Here is a 17,767-nt window from a genome sequence, read left to right as displayed (position 1 = left end):
GACATAACTTTTTGAAGGGCTGCTACTCAACCCACTACAGTTTTCATTATAGAAATTATTGTTTTCTTTAATTTATCTAATCCTTTCCCGAGTTGTGCCACCTCATTTTTAATTAGTTCTCTAATTCTGACTAGTGTTGTTCTTTTATATCATATCATTGTCTTGACTAGCTAAAAGCTCATTTTGAAATTAAAGGTTCGGTTTGATCTGTTTTGTGGATGCATCTTTCTAATGGCTTCCATTGCCTGTGGAGACAAGTTATTCTGTTCCTGATTCCCTTTTTTATTATTATAACTTAATATGGGATTTGACCCTGATAGTTTGCTATTGATCATTTTTTTTAAGATTTTATTTCTTTATTTTTAGACACTGGGAAAGAATGGGAGAAAGACAGGGAGAGAAACATCAATGTGTGGTTGCCTCTCAAGAGTCCCCTACTGGGGACCTGGCCCACAACTCAGGCATGTGACCTGACTGGGAATTGAACCAGAGACCCTTTGGTTCACAGGCTGGCGCTCAATCTACTGAGCCATACCAGCCAGGGCTTGCTTTTGATCATTTTTAGATAAAGTTTATTTTCCTTAAATTTTAGAAGGAAGTGTGCGGATTAGGGTAACTTCTCTAATTTCACAGAGTTCCAGTTTTGGTTGTTTCCATGTCTTGTTAAAAAAAAAAGATGAAGACTTAGTCTCTGAAATTTGTGAGTTTTCACAGCTCTGTTCCCCTCTTCCACGTTTCTCTTTGTTCATCTCTTTTGTCCCTGGATGAACAGTTTCGAGATTTCACAGGGACATCAGCCTTCAGCCAGCAGCAGAGTGGATTAAACTTTTCCACTGTCGGGGCTCCTGCCTCTCTGGCCCATGAATCTTCAGTGAAAGACCTGTTGCGTCCTGGGGACTTCGGTCCTTGGGTCCACAGGACTCACTGGTTTCCTTCCTCTGCTTCTTCCTGCGCAGACAGCGACACCAACAGGTCTTGTGAATGGTCTTTCCTCATCTGCTCTTCTGTTCTTGTTCAAATTAATAGAGTGTATGTTTCAGAACAGTTTTAAGCTTCTAGAAAAATTGAGCAGAAAATACAAAGTTCCTCTGTATTCCTCCCCACTTCCCAGTTCCCCCTGTTCATCTCGCCAATTTCTACTTAAACGCCTGCTGCGGTTTTGACTGGCATCGCATTGAGTCTGTGGATTAATGTGGGAAGTGTGGACATCTAAACAACACTGAGTCTTCCAGTCTGTTGACATGGAATATTATTCCAGTTGCCCAGGTTGTTTTTAATTTCTCTCAGCAATATGGTCTAGTTTTCGGTAGACAGATCTTGTGCTTACTGTGTTAAGTTTATCCTTAATATTTCATGTTCTTGGATGCTATTGTCAGTGATTTTTCTTAAACTTCATTTCCCAGTTGTTTTAGAAATGCAGTTAACTTTTGTATCCTTGCCTTGTGTCCAGCGGCCACAACAGAGTGAATCAGTTGTGTGCGTGTGTCCTGAGGAGAGTGGACTCAAAACAGGCAGGCGGTCAGGTGGTGAGAAGGGACCCGCCCAGGATGCCCAGGCCTGCAGGCTTTTCTGGCATGTGGGACTTTCAGTGCCGAAACCAGGACAGAATGAGATAAACCAGGACAAGCTGATCGCCCTCCCCCATCTGGGGGCCTCAGGCCTTCCTGTCGTGAGGCACAGTCCAGAAGCTGGTTTTTGCTACCTCCGCTCTACCAACTGAACGTGTCTTATATGTGCCGGTGACGTGCAGGGGGGCGGCCTCGACTGACGCCAGCTCAGGCCAGGGCCCCGTTTCCCTGTGTGTGTCTCTGTGTTAAGCTCTTTCCTTAACATAGAGCTTTCATATCTGGGAACTGCAGGGCAGAAGAAACTTTCCCTTTTATTTTCATCATCCTAAAACAATCACCAGTAACATTTTAGTATATTTATTCTGTCATTTTTCTTTGTGCATCTTTAAAAAAATGTATTGGTGTATATTGTCGTTCCCCGCTCTTTCTCATAACATTGTCGCGAGAGTCTTTCTCATCCCCCGAACTACTGCACGATCACTGGCCACCGTCAGCAAGTGGCCAGGGAATGGAATGCCAGGCCGTCGGGGCCTGCGCACCACAGGGCAGAGGACTCCGGGGGCGGGGCCAGCCGCCAGGCAGGCAGGAGTGCTGAGCCCCCACCAGAGGTGGAGGTGGGCTGGAATAAGCACTGAACTGAGGGTTTGTGACTTAATTTATGTTTTTAAATTGAAAATTATTTTATTTTTTTAATCATCACCTGAAGATATGTTTACTGATTTATGGAGACAGGAATGGGGGGATTAGTGAGGGTGGGTAGAGAAAAAGAGAGAGAGAAACATCGACCGGTTGTCTCCTCTACACACTCCGCCTGGGGATTCAACCCACAGCCTGTCTCTGTGCCCTGACCAGGAATTGAACCTACAACTGTTTGGTCTCTGGGCTGATACTCCAACCACCTGACCACCCAGTCAGGGAGCACTGAGGGTTTGTTTAGGCCGCTTTCTCCGTGGTGCTGGAGAGTGCCCGGCTCAGGAACCGTCCCTGATGTGTTACCTGCCCTCTTTCTGCTGACTTTCCAGCGGGGGTGGTCAGCAGCGGGCAGGGGAGCAAGGAGACGTGCTAGGAAGAGGATGAAAGGCAGTGAAATACTGGGGGGAGGCCAAGGGGACCAGGCTCCTTTGGAAATTTTAGGCAGGGGGGCACTCTCTGAGGAGGGGTCATCTGCACTGAGGGCCAGATAAGAAGGATCCAGCCATGGGAAGATTTGGGGAAGAATATTCCAGGAGCAGAAACCAGCAAGAACAAAGGCCCTGAGGTAGGAGTTAACGTGGAGTGTTTGTGGAACAGCGCAAGGCTCCCTGGCCGTGCAAGTGGGAGAGGGACAGGCAGAGGAGGGCCACCAGCTCTCCGCTTGGTGGGATCTGACACTGTCTTTGCTCACACGGGTTGACCTTGCTCCTGCCTCGCCCGCCTTCCTCCCAGTCAGCACCACCCTCTCACCATCCCACCGAGTAACCCGTTCTCACTCCTGCCTTCTGCTCCGGGCAGCCAGGGCTCCTGCCTTAATACCCACCACGTGCTCCCTCCACCTGCAGTGCCTGCCCCACGCGCTTGCTAACGCGCTGCTAACGCGCTCTGGCTGCACTGGCTCTGTCCGTCCGCGGGCTGCTGGAGTTCCTGTGGTGCCTCGGCACAGCAGCTCCGACCGAACACCTGTTGTGGCACCAGCGGAAATGAGAAGGGTGAGACTCGGAGAAGATTTTTATGAAGCGCAGTTTTAAAAGGCAAACAAAGGAACACTCCCACCAAATAACTGCAGTTTTAAAATAATAAGATTTGTCCAGAAAAACTTCTGTTAAAGCTCTCATTATTTGTGGGTATGGTAACATTTTTATTTTATTTCATTTGTTTTTTGGCCGGTTTCTTACTTTATTTTTAAACCCCTATTCATGTGCTTTGGGCTCTTCGGTCAGGCACTGATTTTCTCAGACAGGTCCTGGGTCTAGTGTGATGTTACTTTCTGGATGTGTTTTTATGTTTCAGATAATACCCTTTTATATTGTGAATGCGACAAATTACTTTGGTCGTATACTTGATAAACATGTGGATCTTTATGCAACTCTTAATGCTGAAATGAAGGAGTATTTTGAGGATGCCAGTAATAAAACACCTGTTGAACAGGTGGAGAAATTTGGACTATATGGATTAGCAGAAAAAACACTTTTTTACAGGTAGAATGTCTGTTATTTCATCTTGAAAAGTTGGGAAGCAGGAGGTAACTTTAACTGCTATTGAAACCCCAAGTCCACCTCTGTCCGTTGGGCCCACTGTTCCCGGGTGAGGCCTGCTGCCTCCCAGGTGGGCGGTGGCAGGTGGCAGGGTCATGGCCCCAGACCCTGCACACAGGCCCACACCTGGGATGCGTCTGACCCCAGGCCCCCAAGCACAGAGCATGGGTCACGTGTAGGGTTTACACGCCAGCGGTTACAGAACCGTCTCTGTGTGCTGCACACACACGCGTTTTTAACTCAGTTCTCACAATGTCCCTTTACTCCCATTTTACAGATAAGCAAACTGAGCCTTGTGCGATGTGTCTGAGGTCAGCTCAGTACATGGCCCAGTGTTCCCACCCAGGCGGTCTGACTCACACGCCTGCTGGCACGGCACCTCGGCAGTTTTATTTCTTGCATGGAGTACAGCTGTGAAGTCAGGACTCTTATTATGTATTTAGCATTTAATGGATAAGTTTAGGCAAAGGTCATTTCCATTTTAGAATCTCTGTGTTAAACTGATTCCCCTGTTGTTCTCCAGAGTTCAAGTGCTGGAAGTGGGCCAGGGAGAAGACCACTGGGCCCTGGATAAAATCCTGGTGAAGTTTATAGACGAAGGCAGGACTGGACTCGTCACCAGAGATCAGCTGCTGCGTCTCCCAGACAGTTTCCGCCCCCTGCCCCCCCAGGCAGTGGAGTTCATTGTCTGTAGAGTGAAACCTGCTGATGGTGAAATTGAATGGAATCCAAAGGTGAGTTATTTTGGCTTTTTTTAGTTTGCTGACTTTTAGAATGCGTTTACCCCAGAATGTACACATAACTGTGATTTATTTGAATTTGGAGTACTGAGTTTGGGTAAAATGCTTCAAGTTCCTGCGCAGTGGGAGTGCCGTGCACAGGGGTCCCTGCAGGGGTAGGCACACAGTGACCTGACTGAGGACCGGGCACCCCTGTCTGCCAGTGCCAGGTGCCATCTTAGCAGCAGCGCTCACAGACTTAGCGCTGGTGTAAAATATGTGTCGTGATAAAGTGAACTGGCTGTCAGCTTCAGGAGAAGAAACGGTGTAAGCACCTACAAAACGGGTGCCCTGCAAAGGGGGGCGTGGGTGACGGCCACTCTCTGGAGAGGCCAGGTAAGTCCACTGGGATTGGGAGGGTGGGTAAGGACAGAGTCCAAAAAGCTCCCAAAGGAAGGGACGTTTCCTCGGGGCCCTTTGGGATGGGTAACTAGGATGTCACCAAGTAGACCGGCTGAGGCACTTAGAGCAAAGAAACCAACATGGGCCGTGGCAGGGAGCGCAGAAGAGTGGCTGGCGTGGGCTCACGTGGCTGTCCAGGGTGGGCTAACAGGCCCCTGCCACCCGGGTGGAAGCCCGACAGGCAGCCTCAGTGCCAGGGCGGTGAGTCCTGATTCCCAGGGGAAGATTACACTTTGTATAATCTGATGAGTAGAATATGAAATAAGTTATTGTGGTTGGCGAGGTAAAACCAGTTCAGGTTGTACACGAGGTTGCCCGTTATGCGGGACACATAGGTGACTGTTCCCACAGTAAAGGGTGGACGTGCAGCCTTCTTGCAGTGAGTTTAGTAAAAAGAGCCTTTATTAAATAGCAGTCTTGTTTCTTCGTGGGGAGTACTTCCTGAGGGTCCTGTGTGCTGGTGTCACGTGTTCTGGGGATGCGGCCAGTAGCAAGAGCGTCGTGGTCCTCACCTTTAGGAGATATTCGGCCTGTCAGGATGATCAGCCCACAAGTCTTTGCGGAAGAGGAGCCCTCCATAGGAAAATAGAAATGGGGGAGGTTCTCCTGCACGTGTTCTTTTAGATTAACTCATAAAGCTGGAGGGAGATGGAAATAATCCCATCACGATGAGCCAGCTCCCTTCCGTCCGGTTTGACTGGAGTTGAGATGAGCCCGAGAGAGCGCTCAGGCAGGACTCCCCTGTGGTGGCCCTGCTGTGGGGACAGCCCCGCGCTTGGGAAGGGCACAGGAAACGGTCCCGGGGCCCCTCTGTTCCCGGGGCCCCTCTGTTCCCGGGGCCCTGGTGCAGAGCAGCTCCGTTGCCGTGCCTTCTTCCCCTGGTGCAGCACTTGGACTTCACGCCCATTGAGCTTCCAAGGAAATGAACATCCACACCTTAGAGGCAGGTGGACAGTTAACAGAAGAGGTCCACAGTGGGAAGCGTGCAGAACTAGGAGTCCAGAGGTGTGGGCCTGTTCTGGGAACTCAGCTTTTGCATCTGCCCTTGTCAGACTCCACTGTTGGTTACCCTTGTCAGCAAAAGGGACCATGGCCTGCATGACCTGCCTCCTGGGAGGGGAGAGGTTCTACTGAAATACATGGAAGAGTTTTTTGCAAAACTGTGTAGCGTTCACAAAATAAGGAGTCATGCTAAAGCTTCACATCAGTTACTTCAGTGTGTTTTTCAGGTTACTAGGTACATTCATCACAAAATTATTGGAAAGTTGCACGATGCAAAAGTGATACTGGTTTTAGGAAATACAGTTTGGATTGATCCAATGGTAAGTATATAGTTTTTTGTGCTCGCTTTGGCAGCACATATACAATGGTAAGTATATAGTTTTCTTAAAAAGGAATTTGTGTTTGGGCCTCTGGGGTAATCCAAACTATTTTAACCTGTTGTTTGAATAACTTCTACCTCACAAGAGGCTTATTTGGGGGGAACCTTTTACACTGTAACCCAGCGTAACAGGTGTGTGTGTGTGTGTGCACTTGCACACTCACACACGCGGCCAAGACAGGAGCTCCATGGCACTGTCCTCGCTGTGTGCGGCAGTCTCTGATGGTTACAACTCTGTTCTCTCCCACTTTCCGAATGTCGGCTGTGCCTTGTTCGGCGGGTTTGCAGCTCTCTGTGCACATGGTTGGGGAAGCCTGGGCTTGGGCGCGGTCCTGCAGCAGTACAGCCGTCCGTCTGTCTGCTGTTGTAAATGGGCTTCACCTCCCAGCACACAGTTGGTGATGCTTGGGAGTTCCAGTCCCTGGCCTTTCAAAAGTAGGTTTTATCAGCCCTGACCAGTGTGGCTCAGTTGGGGTGCCGTCCCATAACCAAAAGGTTGTGGGTTCGATTCCCCTTCAGGGCATGTACCTCGGTTACAGGTTCGATCCTCGGTCTGGGTGCCTACGGGAGGCAGTCAGTCCCTGCTTCTTTCTCCCTTCCTTTCTAATGCAATGAAAAAAAAATGTCCTCAAGTGAGGATTTAAAAAAGAGGTTTTATTACGTTCACAGTTTCTGTTTCGTTCAATCACCAAAAATTGAGTGCCTACCATGTGCTAGGTAGGACCCTTATGGGCACTTGGGTTCCACTTGTGAACACAGACTCCCGTCCTGTGGAGCCGACACAGGGCGGGGGGCAGGTGGGGGGCTGTGAGACCAGGACATGGAAATAAGGGGTCTCCATGCACCCCTCTGTGCCAGCACCATCTCCCCTCTTCCTGGGCCACAGGAACTCTGCTTTGCAATTACAATTATTGGCAAGACTGAGAGGACTTTAGTTCATAAAAATTTCTGCAGGAGATTATTTTTGTAAGATGGAAAGTGTCTTAAAACTTTAAAAGGAGTTTGGGATGGATGTGAGATTTAAGAGTAAGAGGAAAAATGATTTTCAGAAGAGAAGGTAGAGATTACTAGTTGGTACTGTAATAGTAAATATTATGGTTCTACTTTCTTGGAGAAAATGGAAACTTACTAAAAGAATGAAGCAAAAAGAAAAGAAAAGAACCCCCTCCCCGCCCCCTGCAAATACGCTTCCGCACCTGCAGAGCGGCATTGTTCTCCACCCAGACCAGCCGGGTCCCCATGTGAGTGGGGCAAGGCCCTTCCCGGGGGTAGCACCTTCCCAGGGTTCTCCTCGGGCAGAGCCCAGCCCGCCCTCCCCATGCCACAGAAGGGGGTGCCCAGTCTGGGCACGCATCTCCCATCAGCAGGAATTAGACTGTTACCAATTTCGTGTTTTACTTAATTTTATATAAATAGAAGTGGTAAGAATATTTCGGTTGCAGGAAAGACAAGCAGAGGAAACTGTCCAGAACACTTAGGGCTTTAGCAGAGAGCCTTTCTGGGCACCCAGAGGCTCCGGGCGCTGGGGTCTGCCTTGTTGAGAGCTGTGCAGGTACTGGAGCAAAGACCAGGAAAACCTCAGACTCATGTGTGTGGTTCCAGAATCACAGACTGGTCTTGTCTAGGGACTCTGTTCCGGGATTTGCCCTTGGCCCCAACCCCGACCTCACCATATGGCTGCAGGTGGGCCTGGGCTCTGGAAGATTCTAGCAGAACCTTGGTCACCAAGTGGACCAGATGTGAGTGGGAGGCCTGGGCGCGCTGCAGCTCATGCCCACCGGCATCAAGCACGACAGAACTGGGCCAAGGGGCCGTGTGGGTGTCCTTGGGACTCATCTGAAGTTCGAAGTTTGAGTCCTGCAAATGTATTTTTTTTCTTTGATTCAAGGTGCACGTCACAAAACTTTTAAATTTGAAAACTTCTGTCATTGATTACAATGTTCGAGGTGAAATTTTGTCAATGGGAATGGGCGTTGATAATCCAGAACATGTAGAACAACTGAAGAAATTATACAAAGGAGCTAAAATGCCAACTGTCGAAGAAAGCCTAAGCCAGACCCTGTAAGTAGATTTCTGTCTCCCTTTTGGAAGAGCTGTTCTGTGGAAGTACATCTCAAAGTGTTAAAGAAATTTCTTTAAAGTAAATTGTTTAAGGAGTGTCCACATTCCCATCACCCAGCTCCAGTCATTACCGAGATTTTGGGAATCTTGTTTTATCCAGACTTCAGCCGCCACCTGTGTCTGTCCTACAGAATGGATTTGTTAGCGTTCTGTTGGCAGCTAGCACGTACACAGAAAAGCGCACACATCATGAGTGCAGTTGGGTGGGTTTTCTGAGCCCACAAACCAGCGCCCGATCAGAAACAGGACTCGACGCAGGGCCGGCTTGTCCCTTCCAGTGGCGGTGCTCTCCCAGCATGATGGCTCTTCCCCGACTTGTCCTCTGAATGGAATCATGCAGCGTGTCTCGTCTGTATCTGGCTTATGTAGCTCAGCATCATTTGTGAAACTCATCTGTATTGTGCATGTAGTGTAGATCATAAATTCTCATGACTGCACCGTGTTCCATTGTATGAGCACGTTCTAATTTATCCACCCGTTCTGCTGCTGATGGGAGGAGTTCCCAGTTTGGGACTGTACCTGGTAGTCCTTTAACCAGCCCCCTGCATGTGTTTTCGCGCATGTACGAACGAATTTCTGATGGAATAGAACTGCTGAGTCATTACAGCCACTGCCCACCAGTTTTGCAGATTGGTTGTACCCATTTCCTCTTCCACCAGCAGTATAAAGACTCTGAAGGTCACTCTGAGGAAGGTCCTGTCGGGTGCAGAGCAGGGCGTGGAGCAGTCCTGGTGTCAGGTGCAGCGGGGGGAGCAGTTTTGGGGTTGGATCTTGTTGGTCCCTGTGATCTTGCAGGGATTGGGCTCCCACTCTGAGGAAGCGGAACAGTGAGAGGGTTTTGAGCAGAGAAATAATCAAAAGATTCTTGGCTTCTGTGTTGAGTATAGACTGGAGTCAGGGACAAAGGCTGTGCCGAGTAGCAGGCAGGATGACAGTGGCCCAGACTTGGGTGGTTTTGTGGAGGTGGTGAGAAGTAGCTGGTGGTGAGTAGTGAGCACGTGCCCCCAGGGAGTCTTGTTAGCGGTTCCTAGGTGTGGAGAGCTGGGATGCTGGACGAGGGCCTTGAAGGAGTGAGGATGAAGGTCCCAGGACTAAGCCTTAGGCCTCTGGTGTTGGGAAGCGAGGCAGCTGTCGGGACACAGACAGGAGCCTAGGAAGAGAGCAGCCCCTGGCAGAGAAGGAAGCCTGGGAGAGGGGTGTCCAGGGTGGCCAGAGGGTGTGCCAGAGGGCAAGCCACGGGCTGTACAGAGCTGCCAAGAGGCCAAGTGAGGCACAGACTGGGAGCTGCCGGGTGGATTCAGTGATGTGACCATTGGTGACCTGGAAAGAGTAGGGAGATTCCAAAAACACACCACAAATATGAAAATACTTCACAGTCTAAAGATTTCAGGGTTTCCTACCTTAATAAAACCAGGTCCCTAAGAGATTTGGATACATGTTGGTTTCTACACACATTCAGGAGACAAATTGCTTCATACTTATAAGAGAGTCTTTTAGAAATGAAGATGTCAAATGAAAAAGTGTTCAGGCCAAGATGGAGGTGTAGGTAGATACTCTTCTCCTCCTCGCACAACCAAAAGAAGGAAACAACTAATTTAAAAACAAAAAACAACCAGAACTGCCAGAAAATTGAACTGTATGGAAGTCTGACAACCAGGGAGTTAAAGAGGAAACATTCATCCAGACTGGTAGGAGGGGTAGAGACAGGCAGCCAGGTGAACAGAACATGAGGGCAAGATGGCATCTGATGGACTGGCTGGTCCCACATTTGTGTACAGATAAACTGAGAGGAACAACTGGGGAGTGAGACAGACCATGTAACCCAGGGCTCCAGAGCAGGCTAAATAAAGCCTCAGAACCTCTGGCTGTAAAAACCTGTGGGGGTTGTGGCAGCAAGAGAAACTGCTAGTCACTTGAAAGCAGGGCAAGAGCCAAGTCAACAGCCTTGTTCCCTCTCCGACCCCTCCCCCACACATAGCACCATAAAGTGGGTTGCCCTGTCTTGAAAATACTTAAGGCTCTGTCCCTTACAATGTAACAGGAAGGCTGAGACAAAGAAATATGGCCCAAATGAAAGAACAGATCAAAGCTCCAGAAAAAGTGATGAAGAGATAACCAACCTATCAGATGCAGAGTTTAAAACACTGGTAATCAGGATGCTCACAGAAATGGTTGAGTATGGTTGCAAAATGAAGAAAGAAATGAAGGCTTTGCAAAGTGAAATAAAGGGAAATGTACAGGGAACCAACAGTGAAGGGAAGGAAAACAGGACTCAAATCAACGATTTGGAACAAAAGGAAGACATAAACATTTCATCCAGAACAGAATGAAGAAACAATAATTCAAAAAAATGAGAGGCTTAGGAACTAAGGAACTTCTGGGACAACTTTAAATGTTCCAAAATCTGAGTCATAGGGGTGCCAGAAGGAGAAAAGGAAGAGCAAGAAACTAAATGCAATTAACAAATTGCATTTTTTAAGTTTCAATTTTCAATTGGAAAAAATAATGAAGGAGATCTTCCCCAATCTGGCAAAGGAAATAGACATACAGGTCCAGGAAGTTCATGGGGTCCCAAACAATTTAGGCCCAAAGAGGAACACACCAAGACACATCAGAATTAAATTACCCAAGATTAAAGATAAGAGAGAATCTCAAAAGCAGCAAGAGGAAAGGACAGAGTTACCTACAAAGGAGTTCACAGAAGACTATCAGCTGATTTCTCAAAAGAAACCTTGTAGGCAAGAAGGGGCTGGAAAGAAGTATTCCAAGTCATGAAAGGCAAGGACCTACATCCAAGATTACTCTATCCAGCAAAGCTGTCATTTAGAATGGAAGGCAGATCAAGTGCTTCCCAGATAAGGTCAAGTTAAAGGAGTTCATCATCACCAAGCCCTTATTATATGAAATGTTAAAGGGACTTATCTAAGAAATAGAAGAAGATAAAAAAATAACATTAAAATGCCAGTAAAGTCACAACCATCAACAACTGAATCTTCACAATAACAAACTAAGCAACTAGAACAGGAATCTCAGAAATGGAGATCATATGAAGGGTTATCAGCGGGGAAGCAGAGGGGGAAGAATGGGGGGAAAGTTACAGGAAATGAGAAACATAATTGGTAAGTACAAAATAGACAGGGGGAGGTAAAGAATAGTATAGGAAGTGTAGAAGACAAAGAACTTACATGCATGACCCATGGATATGAACTAAGATGGGGAATGCTGGAGGGAATGGGAGTACCAGGGGGAGGGGAATAAAGGGGAGAAAAAAATTGGACAACTGTAATAGCATAATCAGTAAAATATACTTTTAAAATGAAAGCAATTTTAAAATAATAAAAACAAACACGTTGTTACAGTTTAGTAGATTTAATCATAACTGGGATTCATCAGTTATCTGAAACACAGCTACTGAGCCCCAGCTCTGTGCAAAGCACTCTGCTGGGTGGCTGTGCACACTTCACTTTGTGGTTGCGCAGCAGTATCACACACCTGTGGTCATAAATACAGGTGGAGAGAGGTGCAAAGTACCACAGGAGTCTGCAGAGGCAGTGCTCCTGGAAGAGAGACTTCATTTCAGGAGCTGGATTGGGGCACTGTGGCAGTAATCTGGATCAGAAGCAAGGGGAGGGACACCATTTTTATAGCAGGTTGGGAGAGAGGATGGATCCTGCGGACCTGGAAGATCTGGAAGCCATGGGGCTTGGTGACTGACAGACATGGGGGAGTGTTATTCCATAACCCTGCGCCCTGATGACTGACAGGATTCTGGCATGGTTGGCAGTTAGAAGGTGTTGTCTGGAAGCAGCTAACACCTTGGAGAGGTGGAAACAAGGAGCTGGTTTTGGACCTCTTAACACCTTAGGTTGTTCAAACTGTGAGCCCGGCACTCAGGACAGCACTGGGGGAAGGCTCTGGTTTCCAGGTGTTGGAAGCCTTAACTTGGTTAAGTGCATGAGAGGGAAGGACAGAACCCGGTGGATGAGGGTCCAGTGAGGAGAAGAGAGTGAGTGATGGGGGGCCAGTGCTGCACCCCTGGGGGGGAAAGAGGTGCATGGACATGAGGCCCCGCCCCCCGCATTTGGGCAGTGCCGTGCCACAGGCATCATGTACATTGGTCAGGCCCCCCAGAGCCTCACACAGACCCTGCCCCGTGGCAGGGGTGCACGCATGTGTACCGTGTCTGCATAGGTTTGCCCCTTTAGGCTGGACCTCTCCGAGGGTGCACGGAAGATGAACTACATCGTCACCCGTGAGGACAGAGTTTGAGTGGCTGGCCACCACAGTGAGAGGGAGATTCATCACTGTGTAAACTTTCATATTTATTAGACGCCATGAATGTCATTCATTATCTTCTCAAAAAACCAAGAGAGAAGCACAATTTAAAAATTGTAGAGAAAGGAGGCCGTCCGTCCTCCAGGGAGCAACTCTGTGTATTCAGAACAATACAACAGAGGGTGGGAAAGTGAATTTAGTAGGTTTCCAAGTTTTTAAACCTGCACGCGGGTGTGAGATGGAAAGTTGCAGGGGCAATGTTTGCTTTTTCAGACCAAGGCTTTCTAGAAGCAGGCCCAGACTGGTAACGGGGTCCCTCAGAAGAGGAACTGAGGGACCGGGGCAAGGAGGGAAGGAGGTGGCTTCCACTTTCTGCCCTTTTATCCTCTTTGAAGTGTGTGGCAGTGTATGTTATTCTCAAAGTGAGATGGTTTGAAAGGGAACTTACATTAGTAAATTTGTTAACCCATTTATCTGGTAATATGTATCAACCCTCCACTCTATGCTAGAGGCCAGGGGCGCAGCACGAACAGCCAGCTGCCCTGCCGGGTGTCCGTAACTGCGTCCCCCAGTCTGCGTGGTTCTCACTCCTGGCAGGGAGCATATCAGGACCACTGGTGGCAGGCTTTTCTCTCCTGGCTGGCAAGTCCCTGCAGAGAGCCAGAGTGCACCTCCCTCCTCCGAGGTAACCTCCACCCCTTCTCTGCAGAGGGCCTCTGTCAGAAGATGCTGCTGGTCTGCGAAGCACACAGCGGGCGGATGCTGATGCGGATGCGAACGGGAGCTCAGAAAGACGAGCTGACTCTGAGACAGATGCAGAAAACCAGAAGCACTTAAAAGATGGTAACTTAAGAGATGGTTGGTTACTTAAAAGATGGTTAACAGCATCATTAATTCTTAGAAGTTTTCTAATGAGTAGGCTTTCCACTTGTAGATGAACTGTAGAGAAGGGGACCTAACCTGGTATTACCCAGCTTCCTATTTTTGAGTTAGGCTTGCAGTGTTTTTTCTTTTTGGTACCTTTTTTCATTTTTATTATTTGAGGTATAATGTTCATCCAGGAAAGTAGACAGGTCTTGAATGCACAGCTTGTGAGATTTTTTTTTTACATATGTGCATGTCCACTAACCAGGTCAAGCTACTGAATATTTCCGGAACCCCGCAGCCTCCCTCAGGCACCTTCCCTGTGCGCAAGCTTCCCCAGCGCCCTGTTCGGGCATCTGTCCCCATCAGCTGCGTTGGCGTGGAAGCACAAGGTGTACGCTCTGCGGCTCCCGGAGTCTGCGGCATGACTGGACTCATCCAGATCCCTGTGTAGTAGTGGTGCTTTTTCATTCAGAGTGTATTCTGTGATACAACTATACCACACTTTATCACCTCACTGTTGGTGGGTGTTGAGGTTGTTCCCAGTTTTTGAGTATTGTTATTCAAGCTGCTGTGAACATTCTCGTTCACATCTTTGGGTAGAAGCTTCAAGTATTTCAGATTGAGAAATTTGGTGGCATTTTTTAGAAAATGTTATGTTTAGTATTGCCCCTGGAGTCCTTGCCTCCTGTTCCAGGGTCGTCTTCAGTGGGCCCTCGTCACCAAGGGGAGCGGCGGGGCCGGAGCACTGGCATCCTGCCGCCACCAGGTGTACTGCGAAGGGGTTTCGGAGTAACCTTCGTTTCCCAGTTGCGTAATTGTAATGTTTGTCAAGAGTTGTGTTTTTATTAATTTTACTAAGTGATGTGCATTTTAATTTTTTCTAACTATTCTTTTTAAAAAATATTTTATTGATTATGTCATTACAGTTGTCCCATTTCCCCCCCCATTCCCCTCCAACCTGCACACCCACTCCCATCCACATTCTCCCCCTTTAGTTCATGTCTGTGTGTCATAAGTTCTTTAGCTTCTACATTTCCCCCACTACTCTTGCCCTCCCCTGTCTATTTTCTACCTACCATCTATGCTACTTATTCTCTGTACCTTCTCCCCCTTTCTCCTCCTCCCACTCCCCTGTTGCTAACCCTCCATGTGATCTCCATTTCTATGGTTCTCTTCCTGTTCTAGTTGTTTGCTTAGTTTGTTTTTGTTTTAGTGGTTGTTAGTAATTGTGAGTTTGCTGTCCTTTCACTGTTCATCTTTTTTGTCTTCTTTTTCTTAGGTAATTCCCTTTAACATTTTGTATAATGAAGGCTTGGTGATGATGAACTCCTTGAACTTGACCTTATCTGAGTAGCACTTTATCTGCCCTTCCATTCTAAATGAAAGCTTTGCTGGATAGAGCAATCTTGGTTGTAGGTCTTTGGATTTCATGAATTGGAATACGTCTTTGCAGCCCCTTCTTCCCTGTAAGGTCTCTTTTGAGAAACCAGCTGACAGTCTGATGGGAACTCCTTTGTAGATGACTGTCCCCTTATCTCTTGCTGCTTCTAGGATTCTCTCCTTTATTTTAATCTTGGTTAATGTAATCATGATGTGTCTTGGTATGTTCCTCTTTGGGTTCACCTTCTTTGGGACTCTCTGAGCTTCCTGGACTTCCTGGAAATCTATTTCCTTTGCCAGATTGGGGAAGTTCTCCTTTGTTATTTGTTCAAATAAGTTTTCCACTTGTTGCTCTTCCTCTTCCCCTTCTGGCACCTCTGTAATTCGGATGTCGGAATGCTTAAAGATGTCCTGGAGCTTCCTAAGCCTCTCCTCATTTTTTTTTCAATTTTTTACTCTTTTCTTTATTTTTATTTTTTTTCCTTACAAAAATATTACCTTTTATTTTCTTTTTTTAAATTTTATTTAGACTCCTCATTTTTTTGAATTCTTGTTTCTTCATTCTTTTCTGGTTGACTGTTTATTTCTTTCTTCTGGTCCACTCCGTTCATCTGAGTCCCAGTTTTCTTTCCATCACTGTTGGTTTCCTGTGCATTTTCCTTCATTTAGCATAGCCTTCATTTGTTCCTCTAATTTGTGAGTAAAATCAACCAGTTCTGTGAGCATCCTGATCACCAGTGTTTTGAACTGTGCATCTTTTCAAAACAGATAGGTTGGCTATCTCTTGGTCACTTAAAAGTATTGGCTCTGGGGTTTTAATTTGTTCTGTTTGAGCCATTTTTTTTCATCTTGTCTCGCCTGTTATGTATGAAGGGCAGAGCCTTAGGTGTTCACCAGGGCAGGGCAACCCAGTGGCTGGGTTGTGATGCTGTATATGGCGGCAGGGTCAGAGAGGGAACAATGGCACTTGTGCTCTCTCTTGGATTTCAGTCCCTTCTGCAGCTTCCTACAAGCAAATTGGGCCCTTCTGGTGCCGGTTCCCGGATGGGCGGGCTTGTATATGTTCTAGGACCCTGTGGGTCTCTCCAACGAACTCTGTGAGGCTGGGAGTCTCTCCAGGCACCTTTTCAATCAGTGCTTTTAGGCTTTATTTCCCATCACTGAGGCCCTGGGTTGCACAGTCTGTCTTACTGCCCATTTTTGCCTAGTTTACACACGCCACCTGTGTTCCCAGGTCTGCCAGCCACTGCCTTTTCCTGCCATGATCCCTCCCCTCCGCCACTGACTCTGTCCCTCTTACTGGTCTGGTTGACTGGTTGTCGGACTTCTGTACAGTTTAATTTTCTGTCCTGGTTGTGTTTTTGTTTCTAAATCTTTGTTGTCGTTAATTTTGGTTGTACGAGGAGGCACAGTGTTTCCACCTGCACCTCCATCATGGCCAGAAGTCCCCTTTTCTAACTGTTCTTGCAACTGTATAATTATTCTTTACAACTGTATACTTGGGTTACTGTGAAATTTATACCCTTAGAGAGTACTTCCTCAGCTAAAAGTTGCATAAAGTGCAAAAAAGCACATATATGTGTATACATTGTGGAGTTCCATATAAATAATCTATAGGAAAACTTGACTTTTTCTTCAGAAACTTCACCTGAAAACACCGGAGATGCTTCCATTAACAAAACCACAGAGCCCCTGAAAAGGTACGTGCACCCATTGCTGGAGAGTCAGTCTGCTTCCGTCCCTCACCCGTGAGTGAGGAGTGGCGAGCACATAAGCCTCTTTCTTGTTCTCCAGCTTCCACCCACAGATAAAGTGGTTCCAAAAAGACGACATGGTCATACTGAAGATGCGGATAAGGAATGTGAAAGATTACAAATGCAAGTATTTTAGAGATCGAGTCATTTTCAGGTAAGTTTTTATAAATTTATAAAGTAAAATAGAAATAATTCTTAACATTTTTTAATTAAAACTGGCTTTGTATCTTTTTGTGAACCTAGTGCCTGGGTAGGAGAGAAGTTTTACTTGGCTGATTTGGAGCTGCAGGCCAACATAATAAAAGATGATTGCAAGTGTGCAATTAAAAATGATGAACCCGTGATCACCCTTGCGAAAGAGAGAAGGGAACCCTGGCGCGGCCTACTCAGACAGAGGGTAAGTTGAAGTGACCTGTGGCCAGTCCTCACAGCCTGAGTATGTTTTATTCTCTCACTTAATGTAAACCGTTCCATTGAACAGAATCCTAATGTGGCTTTTGATTTTGACCACTGGGAGGAATGTGAAGAGGAGAGCCACTTCTCCAAGGGTAAGGGGGCGCACCAGCCTGGCGGTGGGTCCCGATGCCATGGGGGCCGTCACCACTCAGCCGACATAGGAGTGTGGCGTTAGTGGAAATGGCTCGTTCGTGCAAAGCCCTGAGGAGTTACTTTTCTTCTTATGGTCGGTGTCGGTGCCAGACGTCCTGGCTCGAGGAGGTGGTAGTGCTTCGTTGTAAACGTGTCTTCTTACGACACTTTTACTGGGCTACCTTTCCTAGCAGGAAAATTTATTTCTAAGCAGACAAATTTCATCTCACTTTTTGCCCAAATAATGGATATGCAAAATAGAGGTAGAACCCAAGAGACTTTCTCCGCATTGACCAAATAATGGGAGGGAAAAAGATGTGCTAATTAGTCTGTAGTTGACATATGTTTGTAATATCTCTCTTTCAGTTGTACACACTAAAAACCTGTCTTGCAAAGTGGCAGAGGTGACTGAGGACAGTGA

The 17,767-nt window shown here is 47.2% G+C and overlaps 1 protein-coding gene across 1 annotated transcript in view; it reads left to right on the top strand.

Moving 5' to 3' along the window:
• The window catches only part of TDRD12 (tudor domain containing 12), an 80,528-nt gene extending 72,102 nt beyond the window's left edge, over window positions 1–8,426 (top strand). Inside the window, exons 22-25 of the mRNA XM_053670530.1 lie at window positions 3,555–3,742; window positions 4,323–4,533; window positions 6,210–6,302; window positions 8,250–8,426. Of these exons, the coding sequence (XP_053526505.1) occupies window positions 3,555–3,742; window positions 4,323–4,533; window positions 6,210–6,302; window positions 8,250–8,426 (669 nt within the window). The remainder of the gene's footprint in view (window positions 1–3,554; window positions 3,743–4,322; window positions 4,534–6,209; window positions 6,303–8,249) is intronic.
• Window positions 8,427–17,767: the final 9,341 nt, after the last annotated feature.

Source organism: Artibeus jamaicensis, unplaced genomic scaffold, assembly GCF_021234435.1.
Source record: "Artibeus jamaicensis isolate MK-2021 breed Jamaican fruit bat unplaced genomic scaffold, CSHL_Jam_final contig_589, whole genome shotgun sequence".
Taxonomy (NCBI): Eukaryota; Metazoa; Chordata; class Mammalia; order Chiroptera; family Phyllostomidae; genus Artibeus; species Artibeus jamaicensis.
This window is presented reverse-complemented; position numbering and strand designations above follow the sequence as displayed.